This window comes from Oryx dammah, unplaced genomic scaffold (genome assembly GCF_014754425.2).
Source record: "Oryx dammah isolate SB20612 unplaced genomic scaffold, SCBI_Odam_1.1 HiC_scaffold_10, whole genome shotgun sequence".
Taxonomy (NCBI): Eukaryota; Metazoa; Chordata; class Mammalia; order Artiodactyla; family Bovidae; genus Oryx; species Oryx dammah.
The window spans coordinates 20,391,757-20,405,349 of record NW_024070194.1 but is presented as its reverse complement, the minus strand read 5'-3'; the positions used below and the strand labels follow the sequence as shown (position 1 = coordinate 20,405,349).

At 38.5% G+C, this 13,593-nt stretch overlaps 2 protein-coding genes across 6 annotated transcripts in view; both read right to left on the bottom strand.

Moving 5' to 3' along the window:
- Positions 1-13,593, bottom strand: part of SNTA1 (syntrophin alpha 1) — a 69,956-nt gene that overhangs the window by 18,632 nt on the left and 37,731 nt on the right. The window contains exons 10-15 of one of the 4 annotated variants that reach the window (XM_040247526.1): positions 12,934-13,264; positions 11,259-11,362; positions 10,724-10,758; positions 7,220-7,430; positions 5,553-5,673; positions 2,119-4,194 (exon numbers count right to left, since the gene is read on the bottom strand). The exons of the other annotated variants lie outside the window; for them this stretch is intronic. The gene's annotated coding sequence lies outside the window, so the exon portion shown is untranslated. The remainder of the gene's footprint in view (positions 1-2,118; positions 4,195-5,552; positions 5,674-7,219; positions 7,431-10,723; positions 10,759-11,258; positions 11,363-12,933; positions 13,265-13,593) is intronic. 4 annotated transcript variants of the gene reach the window in all.
- Positions 1-13,593, bottom strand: part of CDK5RAP1 (CDK5 regulatory subunit associated protein 1) — a 35,344-nt gene that overhangs the window by 18,643 nt on the left and 3,108 nt on the right. For both annotated transcript variants that reach the window (XM_040247524.1, XM_040247525.1), the window contains exons 3-11: positions 12,934-13,264; positions 11,259-11,362; positions 10,724-10,758; positions 9,598-9,698; positions 7,220-7,430; positions 5,553-5,673; positions 3,964-4,194; positions 2,821-2,918; positions 2,119-2,174 (exon numbers count right to left, since the gene is read on the bottom strand). In XM_040247524.1, the coding sequence (XP_040103458.1) occupies positions 2,119-2,174; positions 2,821-2,918; positions 3,964-4,194; positions 5,553-5,673; positions 7,220-7,430; positions 9,598-9,698; positions 10,724-10,758; positions 11,259-11,362; positions 12,934-13,264 (1,288 nt within the window). The remainder of the gene's footprint in view (positions 1-2,118; positions 2,175-2,820; positions 2,919-3,963; positions 4,195-5,552; positions 5,674-7,219; positions 7,431-9,597; positions 9,699-10,723; positions 10,759-11,258; positions 11,363-12,933; positions 13,265-13,593) is intronic.

Here is a 13,593-nt window from a genome sequence, read left to right as displayed (position 1 = left end):
GGAAATGCTTTCAGCTTTTCACTCTTCAGTATGATATTAGTTCTGGGTTTGTCATATATGGCCTTTGTTATGTTGAGGTAGGTTCTCTCTATGCCCACTTTCTGGAGAGTTTTTATCATAATAGTTGTTTCAATTTTGTCAAAAGCTTTTTTTCACATCTATTGACATAATATGGTTTTTACTCTTCAATTTGCGTGGTGTTTCACACTGATTTGCAGATATTGAAAAATCCTTGCATCCCTGGGATTAATCCCATTTGATCATGGTATATGATCCTTTCAATGTATTACTGGATTCAGTTTGCTCTTATTTCACTGATGATTTCTGCATCTATGTTTGTCAGTGATATTGGCCTATAATTCTCTTTTCTGGTGGTGTCTTTTCTTCTCTGGTTTTGATATCAGGGTGATGGTGGCCTCATAGAATGAGTTTGGGCACATTCCTTCCTCTGTAATTTTTGCACTAGTTTCAGAAGGATAGGTGTTAATTCTCCTCTTAAATGTGTGATAAAATTCATCTGTGGAGCCATCTGGTCCTGGACTTTAGTTGGAAGTTTTTTAATCTCAGTTCAATTTCACTACTTATGACTGATCTGTTTATATTTTCTTTCTTTCTGGTTCAGTCTTGGAAGATTTTACCTTCCTAAGAATGTGTCCATTTCTTCTAGGCTGTCCATTTTATTGGTATACACTTGCTTAAAGAAATCTCTTATGATCCTTTCTATCTCTGTGGTGCTAGCTATAACTTATCCTTTTTCATTTCTTTTTTTTTTTTTAATGAGCTCTTTCCCTTTTTTCCTTGATAAGTCTGGTTAAAGGTTCATCAATTTTGTTTATCTTTTCAAAGAACCAGCTTTTAGTTTCATTGGTCCTTTCTACTGCTTTCTTTGTCTCTATTTCATTTATTTCTGCTCTGATCTTTATGATTTCTTTCCTTCTAAGTTTGGGTCTTGTTTGTTCTTCTTTCTCTAGCTGCTTGTGGTATAAGGTTAGGTCATTTCATTGAGATTTTTCTTATTTCTTGAGGTGAGATTGTATTGCTGCAAACTCCCCTCAAGACTGTGTTTTCTGCGTCCCACAGATTTCGGATCATCACGTTTTCATTTTCATTTGTCTCCAGGAATTTTCTGATTTCCTCTTTGATTTCTTGGGTGATCCACTGGTTGTTTAGTAACATTGTTTAGCCTCCACGTGTTTGGGTTTTTTACAATATTTTTCTTGTAGCTGATTTCTAATTTCATAGAGTTGTGGCTGAAAAAGATGCCTTATGTGATTTCAATTTTCTTAAATTTACTGAGGGTTGCTTTGTGGCCCAGCATGTGATCTATCATGCAGAGCGTTTTGAGTGCCTCATACAAACATATACTTTTGAAATTAAACACGCCATTCCAACACACTTTAATTATCCCAATAATCCAATAAGGTGAGTACTATTAGTTCCACATTACAGAAGAGGAAACTGCAGCCCAGGGAATCTCCACACTATCCTGTCCCACCCAAATGGAAGTTTTGGTGCAGAATAAATTACAGTAATTAGAAATTTGTAAAACAATGTAGACACTGTCAACAAATCTAAAAAACTACACAGTAAAAGGGATATCCAACAAAGACCTACTGTATAGCACATACAACTCTGCTCAACGTTCTTGGCAGCCTGGATGGGATGGGTTTGAGGGAGAATAGATATATATATACATATGGCTGCATCCTTCACTGTTCACCAGAAACTACCACAACACTGCTAACTGGCTATACCCCAAAACAAAACAGAAGTTTAAAAAAAAAGATATCAATTGCTCCCAAATCAGAAGTAATTTAGGCCATAACTCTGCTGCTAATGAGCAGAAACAAGGTCTCTCTCAAGTTCAGAAACATAAAGACTCTAAAAAAGGAATCTCTTTAGTTTGAGGCCACAAGCTAATCCACATCTCTGAGTATTTCTAGCAAGACCAAGATACTTGGTCAGAAAGAAGTAAGAGAAAGAGAGAAATGAAGAACAGTAAAAGAAGTGTTGAAGGTGACACCATGTACTACCACAAGTGTTGCCTGTATCCAGACAAAAAGACTGGGGGTCACTGGTAAAGTAACATGCCCAGCAAAATATGCTTCTTAAATGTACCTGGGATAGACTCTCTGATATGCTGAATTAATTCCACATAAGCTTCTCTTGAATACCTGCAATAAAAAAACAAAAAGCTCAAATGAACCAATCTTCTTTAAATGAATGCTATAAGAAGATAACACTATGAATTACCTCACATAATCACTTTACATTCACACAGGACAGTACAAGAGTAAGTTAAAATATCCTAAAGAGCCCTGCAGATCCAAATCCTATACTGTAACCTAATCCAGAGCCTATAAAATTTTAATTCAAGAACTTAATTTTAAATAGCCATTTTTATTTAACTAATAAATGAAGACAAATGAATACTTAATGTTTCTAAGATTTTTTGCCAATGTGGAATACAAGGTAAATCACTAGTTTACACAGTGTGTCATCTGTCACTTTCTCCTTTCAGTCTTATCTTTGCTATACTATTTCCAAAGTAAGTAAACACATAGAAGCTATAAAGATTAAAAATCTCAGTGTGCCACACAGTAGGTGCTTAGTAAGACACATGCTAAACAAATGAGTGATCCAATCCTCAGTCTATACTTATAGAATGAACAAAGCAAGTTATAAAGTCCATCAGTTTACTCATGTAATAAATCTTTACTGAGCAGCTACCATGTGCCACACACTATCCTAGGTTGTTAGACACTGCTTGGTCCTTAAACATGGACTGGTATGGAACACCCCTCCCCAAGCAAATCTGACCCCCTCCGCATGGCCTCCAATACACGGCTGCTTCCACTCTGGGCTGGTAGGTGGATCTGTTTACAGATGTTGTCCCTCTCATGAATCAGTTGCAGAACCTGGTCAAATAGAACACATTAAAGGTCATCGGAATCTCACCAAAGAATCTTGCAAAAAGGAATATCACTCCCACTGTTTCTCCACCAAGATTAATTTTTAAGAATTAAGAGGTTGACAAAACCAAATATATAAACCACCCAAATTCTTTACTTTTGCTCAAGCCATGTTCCGTCTATCCCAGACATTTCACCTGATGGTATCTCTCTACTTTTACTACTTTTAAAGAGTGAAGAAAGCAAGCAGAGGTCAGATTAAGGTCACGAGGCTATACAGGGACAGTGCCAACACAGACCAGAAAGGAAAAAGAGCATTTGTCTCACCTAGCTTATAAACTAATTAGCCCCTATAAACGATACCATCAAGAAACTAAAACTAGGAGAAAATACTTGAAAAAATTTACTGACAAATGATTCGTACCAAGAGTACATAAAGAACGTTCACAACTCAATAAGACAAATATTTCAGAGGGGAAAAAGTAGGGGTGGGGCCAAAAGACGTTTCACCAAAACAAAAAACTTTCCCAACAATGCAAAGCAGGCAGTTATTATTAACCATTTTACAAATGAAGATGACAAGTTGAAAAGGTCACTTCTACTGGTAAAGAGTTAGTGACAGACAGGGAAGCCTGGTGTGCTGATGTCTGCAAAGAGTTGGACAAGACTGAGCAACTGAACTGAACTGAACTGGCAAAGCAGTGGAAAAGAGCCATGACTGAACTTAGCTCTGTCTGAGGCCAGTCTAAATTGTTTTCTGCTGCATCACACTGCCTCCCTACCTGTCCTTCCCATACCATCTTGTAATAAAACCTCTCTCTGCACAGCCCTCACGGTCCACTGATGGTCTCAGTATCAATCCTACACCTTCCTCCACCTTAGTGGACTTCAAATCTTTCCATAAGTGGGTAGATTCAGAGGGCAATACAGTAACATACCTCAGGATCCCCTGACCTCTGAGGACAGATGCCTCTGCCGCACCCTACTGGCTCCAGCCTTCATGCTTAGGGATACTGATGTCAACCTGGTACAGTAAACTCTCAATACTTACCTCATCAGGAAAGTCCTTAGGGTGGGGAGAGGTGAAACGAATCCTCATTTCAGGATCTATTCTGGACACCTGATCCAGAAGGTGAGCAAAACGAAGGCCTCCTTGCTTGGCTTTATAGTTGGTGGAAAAGCCACGGCTGAGGTTGGTGGACACTGCATTGTTGAACTGGATCTCTGAATTGTCCCGAAAACTATTAACATTCTGACCAAGGAGTGTCACTTCTTTCAGCCCCTGAAAAAGGAAAAATAAATATATTGGAAGCAATTTTAAAACTCGTTTGGCGGTGTTATGCCAAATCTGCAACTAAAATTAGCTAAACCTGCCAAGAGTCATCCATAAATATACTCCCTCTTTAACTCAATAATTTCATCTTGGGCATCATGTCCAAAGAACTGAACTTCAGGATAAAACCATATGTAAAACTCTTCAAAGCATTTTTTAAAATAGCAAAAAGGCTGGATTCACACCCAATATTCAAAAATAACAGCTCATTTATAACACCAAAAATCAAATTATGATACCATTCTGTCCTTTGAATGTTATATAATCATTATCTATGCAGTATTCTTGTCAAAAATATTTAGTCTAAATCCAATCAAGCTTTTACACCTTTCAGTTTACCACAATTCAGGGGAATATTTTAAATAACAACATGAGGAAGCAACCAAACAAATGGAGATATGTCTAATGCATCATTTCAGACAAAAAAACAAAAAAGTGAAAGGACTGTTTTAGGTTGAGACTGAAGAAATATTACATACAATCAAATGAAACTATATAAATCTTAATGGGATCTTGGCTTAAAAATAGAACGTAATAAGACATTTTTAGATAATTATTTTGAATATAGGCTACATGTTAGAAAATACTAGTTACTTGTTTCCTACTTATGATAATGGTATCATGGTTATGAAGGGACAAAAATTCTTCCTTCTAAGAAGATGCATACTGACAGACACAGGGCAAAATGGCTTGATGACTACTACTTACTCTCAAATGGTTCAGAAAAAAATATATTTATATATCTACAGAGATAGGCAGATAAAAATCATACAACAAAATGTCAATAATCATGTTTATTAATCTTTCAACTTGTGTTTGAAAATCTGTACTGTAAAATTTCAGAAAGTAAAAGAAAAATGGTTGCTATAAAGACTATTTTTTATTATTTTATTTTGACATAATTTCAAACTTACAGAAAAACTGAGATGGCATAAAAAACTCCCATAAACTACTTGCCCAGATTCAGTAACTGTTAACACTGTGGCTCATTTCTTTTATCATTCACATTCACACATCTGCTCTCTCTACACACACATCAAGCCAGAGAATGGTGGAACCCAAATTCATAATCACTTCATTCATGCTCTCTCCATTCTACTGTACTCCCTCCTGAGGAAACCTGTCTGTGGATCTGCCTATACTTAGTGGGCAGCAACCCAAGATGTACACCCAGGAATTTCTTTCTGGTCAGGTATGGTTCTAAACATGTACAGCTGAGAGACAGCACAGGCTATAAAACTATAGAAAAGTTGTCCTCATCCTCCAACAAACACACTCACAGTCAGAAGGGCTGGAAAATTTCTCACCTGCTCAGAAAGCTTCCTCACTTCCTCCAGAATGGAGGCAACAGGCCGACTCCTCTCCCGGCCACGTGTGAAAGGAACGATGCAGTAGCTGCACATGTTGTCACAGCCGCGCATGATCGACCTGGGGAGGAAAGCGCCAGAACTCAGTAAAGGAGCAGGACGATCTGGTCCAACCCAAGAAGGTCACAGCTCCCTTGGCATTTATCCTTTAGCTCTGAATTCTCTTGGCATCATGCTCACACAGGACCAATCTGAGATCTAAGGAGCAACAAAGCAGGCATTTTTATCTTTAAAAACTATTAATCAGGAGTTCCTTGGTGGCCTACTGGTTAGCATTACAGGCTTTCACTGCCATGCCCTGGGTTCAGTCCCTGCTCAGGGAACTGAGATCCCACAAACCACATGACATGGCCAAAAAAAAATTATCTGATAATCACAGGATGTAAACCAAACTATAACTGGTGGTTACCCCAAGGAACCAGAGTAGTGAAGGAATGGTGTACAGATCTTGCACATTTGGACTTTCTACTGTTCATATTTACATATTATTGAATTCTTTAAATCCAGACCAGAAAAAAATAAATATTATCCAAGAGTACATAACAAGTAGAGACCCTGGATTTAAAATGTAAGGTTCTGCATCTCTCACTCATTCCTGATCCATATGCTAAGTATCTAAGCTACATCACTCTCTTTCATTTGCATCCTATATATGAAAGCCTCAATTTATCTTAGGGAAACAATTATGGATAGATTTGTATTAAAGATGTTCACTGAAGAACTCAAGTAAATATTAGCTATTAATTTTTTATTAAGCATTCCAACAACAGAGTATTGGATAGCCATTAAAATGAGAGGTTGCAAACTTTTTCTGTAAAACACCCACATAGTAAATATTTTAGGTTTTATAAACCATACTAATACTGTAGTGGCAAAAGCAGTCAGAGACAATATGTAAACAAATGAGCATGACAGTATTATAGTAAAACTTTATTTACAAGAACAGGCTATAAGCCTATTCGCCAATATGTTACAGAAAATTTCACGATGTAACAAATGTTCATCATTTTATTTTTTTGTTGTTGTTGTTCATCATTTTAAATAAGAAAAGGTATAAAACCAAGTATATCAAGAGCCAATTTTTATGAATAAATACATAAAAGCATGCACATGCAAATACAGAAGAAAGAATAGAATGATATACACCAAAATGATAATAGTGTTTATCAATAGGTGGTAAAATGTGTTAAGTAATTCCTACTCACTTCTCTATGTTTTTCTATCTTTCCACATATTCTTCAACAAATATGAACTATTTTGTCATCAGATATTTTTAAGTTAAAAGATCAAGGGAGGGGAAAAAAGATCAGATAAGCCCAAGACATTTTCTTAAGTGACAAAAGAGAAGGGAAGGTAGAAAAGAGTCCATATTATATGAATGCATGTGCAAAAAATACTCCTGAAAGGATTATATAAGGAACTACCTACATGGCTGCCTCAGAGTTAGTCTAGGAGACTGAGGATGAGAGTTCTGAGGGAGTCTTACTATACCATTTTTTGTCTTTAGTTTTACTATGTGCATTATTTTTTAATGTAATAAAGGTAAGATGTTACTTTAAAAGTAAGGAAAGAGAAGCTGACTCCCCATCTCCTGGTCAGTGACTCACACGAAGGCAGAGGTAGCACTGGGGCTCGTCTGGACTGGCATGACGTCAGCATAGGTCTCATCCAGAGACAGCAGCACATTGGCAGCTTGCTGGCCTGACTCAGCAACAGCCAGCAATCGAGGAAGGTCCCTATAGGCATCTGGGCCAGCCAAAATATCCACCATTTTCTCCCTGTTGAGGATCTCCTCCTTCAGTCTCTCAGCCATGCAGCCTGGGAGGCAAAAAAAATAAGCTGAGACCAGTTCCCAAATTCATCTGGTCTCACGACTTCTTTCCAGTACACATTCTCTCCAGATGGATCAAAGACGAAAGCACAGAAACTTCTCTAGGAATTTAGCATCATCCCTTAAATTTGCCCAACACTCTATACCTCTGGAACCTGCATATTTCTTTTTTTTTTTTTTTTTGCACATTTCTATATAAGAAAATCAGGAAAAGAGCTCTACAGCAATTCAATTACATGCCTGACAAAAATTAAACCACCATCCAAAAACATTTCTAGACATGAACATCTCTTTTTTCAATTGAAAATTACTTGGTACTACAAATAAAAACTATTTTGTGTCAAAAACTTATTTTTTTAAATAAAATTTACCTATATACAACTGCCCTTACACTCTTTTTCTTTCTTGTTGCCCATGTGTATGTGTGTGCTCTGTCGCTCAGTCGTGTTCAAATCAGTGACCCCATGGACTGTAGCCCACCAAGCTCCTCTGTCCATGGGATTCTCCAGGCAAGAATACTAGAGTGGGTTGTGATGCCCTCCTCCAGGGAATCTTCCCAACCCAGGGATCGAACCCACACCTCTTGCATCTCCTGTATTGGTAGGCGAGTGCTTCACCCACCTGGGAACTCTTGCTATCACTCATAATACTTATCAAAACCTGCAAGAAATGAGTTATCCATCTATGCTGGTATCTTCCATAACCAAGAAAACCATTGCTATTAGTAAAAAAATAGAATTTGAAAGTCCATTTTCTTAAAAATACCCTTTAAAAACATTTAAGAACAATTCTTGATTGTATAATCATGTTTATAGCAGCATCAATCAGAATAGCCAAAGAGTGAAAGCAACCCATGTCCATAAACAGATGTCATACGTACATACAATGGAATATTATTCAGCCTTAAAAAGGAAGGAAATTCTGATACACACAACCACCTGGATGAACCTTGAGGACACTGTGCTAAGCCAGTTACAAAAATACCATATTTTTGTAGATTCCTTTTCTATGAAGTACTCAAGAGCAGCAAAATTCATCAAGGCAGAGAGTAGAATGGCAGTTGCCAGTGACTGAACTGAGGGAGGAATGGGAGAGTCATTACCTAATTGGTATGGAGTTTCAGCTTGGGAAGAAGAAAAAGTTCTGGAAATGGATGGTGGTAATGTTTGCACAACCATGTGAATACGCTGTATACCACTGAACTAACTGTGCCTCTGGAAGAGGTTCAAAAGGTAAACTTTATGTTACATATACTTTACTACAATTTAAAAAACAAAAAACTATTCTGGAGATTTCTAACACTCCAAACAGATATATAGATATAGATATAGATATACATATAGGGGCTTCTATAATGAAGGAATTGAAATGGAACAAAATATCCTAGCTAATCCGTCCATCTTTCTGCATCACTTAGTACATAAATCTGTGTAAGAGAATAAGCTCCAACCTTTGTTTTGATCCATCATCAAGAGGACTTAACTATTCCACAATGGACACAATCTATTTTTAAGATTAAATACACTGACTAAATTCTGGGACCATGAAGATACAGAATATTTATTTTTGAAATATGCCTCCCAGATCTCTAGATCAGAGCTGCCCAATAGAACTTTCTAAGATGAAGGAAATGTGCTTTATCTATGCTGTTCAAACTGGCAGCTACTAGTCAAGTGTGACTAATAAAGCAGTCAATATGTGGCTAGTGGGACTGAAGAAGTGCATTTTTAATATTATTTAAGTGTAATTAAATTTAAATGACCACCTGTGACTAGTGGCTATCATACTGGTCAGTGCATAGCTGGATCTTCACTTGGGCATGTTTAGGAGTCAAGATGAAAGATACCTACCTGATAAATTCAAACTGTCCCTTCAGCCTCCAAACTCTCTCCTACCCATTACTCTGTGCTACCACAAGCCACATTAGACTAGGAAGGACAGATCACTTTCTGAGTACCTGTTACTTTCAAGGCACTAAGAAAAGTCCTTTTAGGAGCTTCATCTCATTTAATTCTACAGCTTCTGACATTAAGTACAAGGGCTGAATGGGATGTTTAAGACTGAGAATCCAGCATCTAAGAGAAACCATAGCATATGAAGCTACATGGTGCCCAAGTCTCAAAAAACTCACAAAACCTGCAAATTACCAGATACCTAGAATCCCAATCCTCAGAGGCATTCGGGAGCGGAGCCGTTTGGACTTCAGGGATCTGAGTTGATGTAAACGATTCCAGATGGTCTGTTCAGCCTTCTCCCTACAGAGATCAACAAAAGCAGACCTGAACCTGAAAATAAACTACAGAGCAACCTGAAAGAGCATGACAATGGGAAGAATGGGAGTTCCCTGGTGGTCCAGGGGTTAGGGCTCCAAGCTTTCACCGCCAAGGGCACAGGTTCGATCCCTGGTCAGGAACTACCATTTCACAAATGGTGCAGCCAAAACCATTCCTAAAATAAGTCCTCCCTACACATCTGCAAATCCTGACGAGCCTTTAAGCCAAACTCAAAAACAACCTATTTCACAAAGACTTCCCAAACTCTCCTCGGTTGGAGAGTTTGTTCTCCTATCACTGTAACTATTCTTTTCCCTGTACTCAGCAATTTCTCCTTTTTACTGTTTGATTTTTTTAAGTGCTTTCTGCCAGATGTTAGAGCTATTTGTGTATCTGTCTTAGTTTCCATATCAGACTAAGCTCCATAAAGTCGGGCTCCATGGAGGAAAGTTCATTTCTGAATCTCCCAAAGCACCTAGTTCAATGTCCTGCAAGACCCTCAGAACAAAAATGCTGGATTGATTGGTAATACAGCCAGCTGAGGAAACAATACTAACATGCCGTGTACACAGAAACAAAGCAATAAACAGGGTCTGTTCACTTGTGATGGATGCCACCCATCTCCATCAGAAGAGCTCTGTCCCTAGCCACTGACTGCACCTAGCCCTTATGACATGAGATACAGCATAAACATGTGCAAGAAAAACCCCAGGAAATGTTGGGCAACTCAGCACACTCTCGGTTTCCTCATCGATAAAATGAGTTTGATAACAGCACCTACCTCATAGGGTTGTTATGAGAATCAGTCAGTGCACAGATAGTGCTCAGCACAGGATCTGACAGAAGGCATACGCTCAGCAAATCCTGACCATTCTATCAGTACTATATTCACTAGGAAAACTGCAAACCTGCTGACTCATCTCCATGGGTTGGGTCATCCTGGCACTGCTGGCTCTGGCATTTTACATAAGACTTATTCATTCTCTAGGTAAAGAATAAATTCCCACCTGATAGAACATGTGACAAGGAGAATCACATCAGCCTGGGTAGACAGCAAGGAAAAAGAGGAAAATTATGATCTTTGAAATCAGCCTTGTAGAATCATTGCCCACAGTCCATTATTTTCCCCCAGACTGCAATGCAACACACACAACATAAAATTTACCATTTTAACCATTTTTAAGTATACAGTTCAGTAGCATTATGTCACTCACACTGTTGTTCAACCATCACCACCATCAACCTCCAGAACTATTTCACCTTCCCCAACTAAAACCAATAGGCATTAAACACTAACTCCCCATTTGCCTTCTCCTCGTAGCCCATTTTCAACCTAGTTCCTTGCCTGAAGGTGAGCACCACCATAAAAGTTTCAAAAATAACTGCAACAAAAGTATACCTCAGTCCCATACTCCTCACTTCCCTCAAGGGAACTCATTCTCACAAGGCCACAGCCTGTTCCTGAAACTCTATCTAAGAACTAGCACAAATGCAAAATCTCACCCAGGCCCAGGAAACAGGGAATGAGGGAAATGTGTATACCTCCTGAAGGTTACTGGTCCGCAGGTAGCCACTCTTCTGTAAGATGGACCAGGCTATCTCTGTATCATTCACATTCATCTGGCAGCCATAGGTCTCAAGGTAGACTGCAATGAGAGGGCAATTCCACAGGTAAGAAGACAAAAGGGGACCACACGTCTCAAAAGGTTGCCTCCCCAAATGCCCCAGAAACACCTGAGGCACCTGGTTAGTCGCTTAAGTCCCCTGGTGCCTCAATTCTAGAGACACCATTAATTGCCAGAAGGACCCCCAAATTATTAATAATGAAGCCTTTCAGAGCAAAAGAAATACTTCATTACACACATCAACTATAAGTCAGATCATTTAAAAATGGGGAAAACGTGCTCCTAAGACTCAGGAAATACAGTTCTACAGAATGAGGTTCTCCAGCCTCTAGAGATAATAGCGGTGGCTAGAGGGTCAATAAAGCCACAAAATAAAAATGAGGCAACTTCCTACAGTAACTCCAAACATCTTAAATGAAAGTAAGCATGGCTAACATGACATAAAATACATCTGCCCCAAGTTTTAAGAACGTCAATTTCACACCCAAGCAAACCCCTTCAAACTAAATCCCTCTATCAATCCCTATCCCACCAATACACTTTAATCCACAAACCCAAATAAATTCTAAATGGAGTTAAGAGCTGAAGGACAATCACATGAAAATCAATAGAAAATAGCAGTAATTTTTTAAAAAAATAAACAATCAGGAAATTTTCTAAACGTTCTTTGGCTCCCTTTCTTTGTCTAAAAAGAGAAAACACGAAACTTATGTCAGGGAGAGACAGAAGGGAATAACAAATTTTAAAGGACTACAAAAATCTGAGAAGTCATGAGGTATACAGGCTCCTCGATTTACCAATTCAATGCCTAGACATTTACTCTAGAAAAAAATTTTTGAAGAAGCAAAACTATCTCTATACATGTGAATATGTGTATCTGCGTGTGTATACATACAAAGGCACTTGTAATAGTGTTATTTATAATATAAAAATTTGTGAAACAACCTAATGTCCCAACAATTGGAAAACATCATGGTACAGCATGTGATATTTTGCAACAATTTTTTAATTATGAAGACTGGTATTTGCAAGAATATTAAATGAAAATAGCATATTACAAGTAATTTGTACCATATGAATGTGACCAAATCATTAAGAGCTATGAACAGAAGCTTTTTTTTGAAACAGTGCAAAAGGGGAGAGGTCTGGTTGTCTTTTAATGTCTTTTCAAATTTTAACACATTTTAACTGAGTGCATTATGTTTCTAAGAAAACCTCTGCCTAAGCATAATGATTTTCTATAGCACCAATTGCGAAAATTGCCTTGTAACTTAGGATGATCTAAAACTCAGAACAGAGATTGCAGGGTTTCCAAAGGTAACCAAAGAGAGGACTCCCCAGGACTTCCACCCGCAAGTTGCGTGTATCAGAACTGTTAAGTTTCTTTTTATTATTGTTGCTTGGTAGAGGTTGATGATTCCATAACTTAGCAGCCTTTCTACTCTGTTAACCCTCTACTGAGGGTTAACCTTCTACTGAGTTAACCCTGTTAACTCCAAAGCCAGGTCTATAGAAGATCTGTTAACAATCAGGCCATGAGCACTGAAAGGGAGTGAAGCAGGAAGTCCAAAGAGAAGTAAAGTTAAACCAACCTCTCCTCTGCCTTCCTAAAAGTTCATCCACTGTGAGATATGGGGGTGGGTCCTCCACTTCTGAAGAAGACGGTTGCTTTGGAGGAACTGAAGCACTTCTTAAAAAATCCTGAAAAGTCGGTCCAGTGGCGAGCCTGGAGCTGAAATCCTTCCAAACTCCATCCTCCTGCTGCCCCTCTGGACGGGGACATGCAGAGCTGGGGACACTGCTGTGTGCCCTGCAGGTCCTGAGCAGCAGCCAGGACACAGGGGCCAAGGGCCCCCGCCTCAGACACCTCTGGGCTCGGAGAACACACTGTAAAGGATGCATGGCACTAAAGGAGCCCACAGTCTGCAAGAGAATGACGGACATCACCAAAATTTATTGAGCACTATACACAGGGCACTGCTCTAAGCATCTGAAATATATTAATACATATAATCTTCATAAAAACCCAAGAACGTACTCTTAATAATACTGTCCCCTTAATAATATTTTAAAGATGGAAAAACTGAAGCAACTTGACAAATATCATAAAAAGTGCTAGAGATGAGATGCAAATCCAGGCAGTCTATTTTCAAAACAGAAGAGTGACAGAGATGAAATGAGAAGCCCTGACAAAATAACAAAGTAGCACCTTGAGCCAGAAACAGTTCCAAGGACTTTAAGCGTATTAGTTC